The following is a 6,449-nucleotide window of genomic DNA, read 5'->3' as shown; positions in this document are numbered from 1 at the left end:
TAAAATCGGGCCGCGGGTTACCGAGTTAGCACCGTTTATCGGGTCACTTTTATGAAAATTTCAAGCATGAGTATTTTTACATCACACTACCGTTCGCGCTCTTTACGAAACTTCTTCGTTCAAATCTATTTCCCTGTTAATGTTCCCATCTTCTTTGAAAAATGAAATGGTCTTTCCTTTTACTCCAGATCAACAATCAAATATATTTTCTTGAATTATGAATAACACGAATGGATTGAAATATTTAATTAAATCATTTCAAAATCAACCTTCATTTCGGTGCAATATTAAAATTAGCTTGAATTCGTCATAACCTCTGAATAGTGTGTGACCCAATAGTGTGTCATAATAGTGTCTAGTATTCACTATTTATGTGATATAAGATTTTTGCGTCACTGCAACAAAGGATATAAAAGTTTTCTATGTGAATATTTACTACAATATGTTTGTTTGTTTGTTTTTGAATTTATATTTAAAGTTAATTTGGCCTAGGGTTAAAAGTTTTAAATCGAAATAACTGCCACGGTAAACTAAACAAACGAAACCACATTTACTACAATATATACATATATATAACATTGGATTTATATGTATAATCAACTCCTATAATTTATGATTAAATCTGTCGCCAACACATTCATTTTGATAAGCATACTATAATATTATAAGTGCAAAAAATATTTGATATCAGGCAAGAGCGGAGAAATTCTTTTTCGAAGATTGAGACATGAGGCCAAAACGATTTGGTAGAAAATTGGTAAATGTTCGCGACAAGAACCCAGATCAATTCACTTTCTATTATAAAACCAGGTTTTTCCAGAGAAACAATGAGTAATATAAGTTCACGATAAAAACCCATTCTGGTAGAACTAACAAGAATATATACATTTTACAAGGAAAAAAAACTCATAAATAATTTTGTAGTTTTTAAACAATTACAGAAATTACGTCCTTATACGTATTCTATTACTTCTCTATAACACTCAAGCGGCTAGTTTGTTTTTGTTAAAGACATGTAGTACTTTATTTTTTCTAGGTTCCACCGATTTGTAAGTGGGAAATGCATTAGTGCGAATAGATGGACACTTATAAATAAGTTATAATTTCGAATAACGGTAAGCTGTGTGGATCTTCATAGCAAAAATCTGGAGTTTCTGTACCTTAATTCAACAATGATCTATTTCATTTTCCTTATAGTTATTTTCATTGAATATTAGTCTCTTTTTAAATGTTTAAAAGCATTTTGAAGAGGGCCTGACATGGCCTGGTGGTTAGGGTGTTCGACTCGCAAATTGCATGTTCGAATTCCGTCATCAAACATGCTCGCCTTTTCAACCGTGGGGGCGTTATAATGTAATCAGTCTTACTATTCGTTGCTAAAAAGTAGCCCAAGAGTTGGCGGTAGGTGGTGTTAACTAGCTTCCTTCGCCTTAGTTTATCACTGCTAAGTTTGGGTACGGCTATCGTAGATAGCTCTCGAGTAGTTTTGTGCAAAACTTAAAAATGATTATAATTTTTAAATACATTTTTGAATTAGTTTTACACTAAAAGACATATTCGGCCATTATTTGAACAATATCTTACGAGGTTCGACTTGTTTAAGTTAGATCTCAATCTATATACTAAGCTATCAATGCAAAATAAATATTTTAACACCGAAAGTTTTTAAAATATATTCAAATCTCTGATATATTGGTGAAATAAGCGAAAATACATTTAGCAGTCAAAGTTTCTGACTAGTTGATGATTTAATGCGTTCTACTCGTCATAGGTTTTATTTTTTTTTGATGTGTGGATTTATAATATTAAGCATTTATAGGGTCCTTTTTTTAATACAGCTGTTTGTCTACAGACTTGCACTGTTAGAAACCGGGTTTCAATACTCGTGGTGGGCAAAGCACAGATAGCCCATTGTGTAGCTTTGTGTTTAACTACAAACAAACTTTTTAAATAGTTTTAGTTTTGACTTATATAGTGAGCTTACTTTTGATCACAAGTTCATCATAACAATAAGATATAATGTTTTTAATGAAATTAATTTCTGTAAAAATAATCCGAGTTTACCCGTTTAAGTAGATTATTGTTCCTAAGGGAGCTGTAAAAACGAAAGGTTTAGTAAATTGAAGCGTTTTTGTATTGAGTCAGTACTGTAGCCCTAGAGTAATAGTAGTCCAATTAAATCCAATACTCTCAAGTACTCTAGACAAATTAATTGATACATATCGTACTGAATTGCATGATTGTTTCAAATTGTTCGCCTTCTGAATTAAAATAATGTGTCTTAAAAAAATACTTAAAATATCATAATAACCAGGATTTATTTCCAAACTTTGAACGTGAAGTACAATGGATCGTATTCCTTTCATTACTTGTACACTTGATGGTGATTGACCAATAACTAGTGGATCTGTGATATTCTTGAAAGGGAATTGACCAATAACTAGTGGATATGTGATATTCTTGAAAGGTGATTGACCAGTAGCTAGTGGATCTGTGATATTTTTGAAAGGTGACTGACCAATAACTAGTGGATCTGTGATATTCTTTTTGAAACCATCTGTTTTGATTAAACTTCTATACAGTGAAAAATATTAAAAACAGACAAAATAAAGTGTTGTGCTGCTTTAAAAGTAAATATAATTTAATGGAAATTGGCAACATAAAAACTAAACAATTAATGAACTGCAGAACGTCTCGGAAAAAAGACTTTCCTTAATTCGTCAGATACTATCCACACTTTGTGTGTGTGTTGCTAAACTTAGATTATAAATGAAAATTAGTTCGACGTTGTTATTTTACTGACCAATTGGACTATTCCAACTGAAAATATATTTATTTTTAATGATGTAAGTTAAGTAAATTAAAATATAAATCAAGCTAATATACTTAATGTTGGTACAAAAAATGTTCTAATCAATGAAGTAATCCTGAGCTCATGTTTTCTAACATGTGAGCCAAATAGTGTTGCGTTAACTCATTCTGTAGTAACCAAATTAAAACATTTTCTCTACGTCTTCGTCTGAAGGTCAGATGAGGGCATAAATAAAAGTTATATATATAGCACAATTTTTTAAATTATTGATATTCATTTTTCTACAAGTTGTAAATTAAGAAATTCGAAATAATATTTCAATTTGTTTCACTTTTAAAACGTTATTCTTAACTGACTTTGTTTTTATTTCAGATGCTTTTGCTTTATCTCTTTCAACTCATGATCGACCAATCAGTTTGCAGTCACGATTTTATTTTAACCATGTGAGGATTGTATCACGTGAGAATTGGCGGGAGTTTTCATATACTAATCTGGATCCATAAATAAAAAGACACACCAGTAGACTGCATTCAGTAAAATAAACGATAAGGGAAATGCCACACGTGATATTTTGTCAATCAGGTTTGCTTTTTGTTTTCTTCTTTGTGCAGATGAAGCAAGGGTTTTGAGCCTATGCTCTTTAGGCACTTGTCCATCTTCCTACAGAAAGGAAAAAAGGAGAATAAAACAATTTGAGTTTCATAAATAAGAATAAATCTTAATTCTTTTTTTTCAAACTTTTCGTTAGTTTTTCTGATTCGAAAACAAAAGATATTATTAACTGGTTTAGTTGAAGCAATAACTACTTTCTTTCTATTTGGTTCCAGTAGAATGTCCAAAGAACCGTATGCTCGTGCTAAATCTAAAGACAACATTTACTTACTAGTGATATCGTTTTAAAACATCAGTATTTTTATCTGATTATTTTTATATGCCCTCTATGTATATATATTTGTATTAATCCATATGAAGACTAAGCTAGGAATCAACTGTTTTGACAATACTGTTTGTCATGCCAATTGAGTTTTCAATTATTTTTTTGTACAACTAAAGCTTGAAGCAATAACAACATCTCGAAATCTAAAACCCAATTGTTTTTAAATTTAAAAACAAGGAAGGATGACTTTACTTACTGCTCCTCCCACTGGTAAAACCACACTTTTCTGTCCCTTTTTACTTGTTTGGTCATCATATTCTCCTAGTAAAATACTCACTAGCGCATATTCCATCAAAGATGCAAATACAAATACAGTGCATGAAGACATGAATATGTCTATGGCTTTGATGTAAGAAACAGGTGGAAGTGACTTCTGCGACTGTGCATGCTGGGTAGACAAAGTCAAAAGGCTGGTAACGCAGAGAGTCACACGTGCAGGAACAGCCTCTGGTCTGATCCAAAAAGAGATCCAAGACATGATGACGATCAAGCACGTGGGGATATACGTGTGGAACATGTAATAACCCAGGCGTCGTTTCAATTTGAAAATGACTTGAATGCAAGTGAAGTTTCCTATTTAATTATATAAAAAAGTAAGATGAAAATATTTTTATAGGCATCTGATGATAAATAAACTCTAAGAGATTATTTTATTATTCAATGATACATCCCACTTCAAAGGAGGCTTACGTGTAGACAGAACGTACAAAAGGTAATCTTATATCTCGCAGTCAAATTTTAAGCATTTTAACCACTAATTATCATAGGATTTTTTTAGCTGTTAATATTCAGTTATTAATATTTATTCATATTTTCTCAAGATAGATCCGTAAGCATTTTAATAAAGAACTGGATTTATGATGAGGTTTCTACCTTTGTGGCTATAAACCATGAGTTGACAAACACTGAAACGATCTGAAACTGGCATTCAAATTTAAATTTTCTATCTAATTTCATTTTATTTTTACACTTTTCCTATTATAATTGCACGGTATTTGAGCTGATGTTTGCACATTACAAATTAGGAATTTAAATCTCATTCTATCGAATTCCAATTTGAGGTTTATATTTAATTTGACATTTCATCCACAGAAACAAATAACAAAAATAATTTGAATACCTCTATATTATTGTATGGACTTGTAGATTATTATACGCGTTATGTTTTTTTAGCCTGGAAATTGTTCTATTCAGAATTAAAAACAAAGCAGCTTGATAGTTTAAGTTTGCTCATTTATAATATTTTAGAGAATTCTCATTTCTAATTGCCACGTTTATCAAACCGTGAATTATTTGTGCACAAAAACTCCTTTAATCCACCTAAGGTGATAAAAAAACAAAAACATCTTAATGTATTTTTGCTCTCCTAGAAATTAATGTTTAGTTCTTTAAAGCTCTGTTAACTATTTCTTTATCAAAATGCATTTGGATGCTGTTAACCCCTTTGTAATGGAGAAAACAAATATTACTGAAGTATCCATATCTCTTAGTTAAAATATTATTAAAAATATTATCTATGAACAGTAATTATAGGCTAAACCGAAACAAATGCTATGGATATTTGTTAGCAGTGTTATTACATGTTTTACATCTGAGTACAAAGACCAATAAAGTACTAACTGGAAAAACGTAATTCGAATCTTTAAATAATAATAGAGTCACAAAATTTATTTCGGCTTAATCCGCGATTTTAGACAAACGGTACTACCCCCCGAAATCTGTCAGATTAGGATTGAGTCTAATAACCATATAGTCCTTTAATATATTTTTATCGCCAGAGAGAAATAGCAAAATATTGCATAAAGTAACGTTAACACTATAAACAGTGATGTACCTGTAGAATAAACTTGGGTACAGTCCTCTAGTCGCTTGTCAATTAGAATATGTTGCGGTAATTCAATTAAATCTTCAACGACTAGTGGAGTTTCTGGTTCCCAATCAAACACTAGGTCATCGGTAGTGTATGATACTAGTCGAAATATAAATAAAGATAAGTACATAACAAAATGACTTTAACATAACACAAAGCTGGTTAGTTTAGTAATATGTCTATAGAAACATTGGAGCCTGTTTTTGTAGCGTATAACAACAATGAAGGCATCCATCGTAGAGATACTTATCTATAGATAGAAACATCGAAGCCACCAAGTATGATGATATACATGAATAAAAACATTGGAACTGCCTAGTATTAATCTATAGAAATATTCAAGTTGGTGAAAAAAGGGTGTAAATGGTAAATAATTCGGGAATATATCACTTATATCTTGTGAAAATGAACCGCACGAAAGCCCGGACATCTGTTGATATTTTGAACAATAATTGGCTGTCATTCAATCAATCAGAATGTTTTACACACAGTATAAGAGTACAGAAAGTCATATTATGCCCAGTAATAGTAGCGAAAATACAATCATGGTTTCCATGAGAAAGAATATACCACGTGAAAAACTATAGCAAGACTCCAATGTTCTATAACAGTTAGGCATAAATCAATGCTCTGAAGATGGTACGTGAAACTGGTGCTGTTAATAATAGATATGATAGAGGTGGAAAACTGAAACGCTCCAAAAGTGATGTTAAGTATATCAAGATATGTTCTTTACGAGATTGATAACTGTCAAGTAAAAATCTTGCCAATGACCTTGCTTTAAATACAACTGTGAATGTTAACTTGACAATAATAGGATACATGCTAGC

General features: G+C 31.2%; 1 protein-coding gene across 1 annotated transcript in view; it reads right to left on the bottom strand.

Annotated features, from left to right (window-relative positions):
* Positions 1-3,177: 3,177 nt before the first annotated feature.
* The window catches only part of LOC106458785 (glycine receptor subunit alpha-3-like), a 31,218-nt gene continuing 27,946 nt past the window's right edge, over positions 3,178-6,449 (bottom strand). Inside the window, exons 7-9 of the mRNA XM_022385392.1 lie at positions 5,584-5,718; positions 3,946-4,322; positions 3,178-3,472 (exon numbers count right to left, since the gene is read on the bottom strand). Coding sequence (XP_022241100.1) covers positions 3,299-3,472; positions 3,946-4,322; positions 5,584-5,718 — 686 coding nt within the window. The 3' untranslated portion in view covers positions 3,178-3,298. The remainder of the gene's footprint in view (positions 3,473-3,945; positions 4,323-5,583; positions 5,719-6,449) is intronic.

This window comes from Limulus polyphemus, unplaced genomic scaffold (genome assembly GCF_000517525.1).
Source record: "Limulus polyphemus unplaced genomic scaffold, Limulus_polyphemus-2.1.2 Scaffold24, whole genome shotgun sequence".
NCBI classification, from domain to species: Eukaryota; Metazoa; Arthropoda; class Merostomata; order Xiphosura; family Limulidae; genus Limulus; species Limulus polyphemus.
This window is presented reverse-complemented; position numbering and strand designations above follow the sequence as displayed.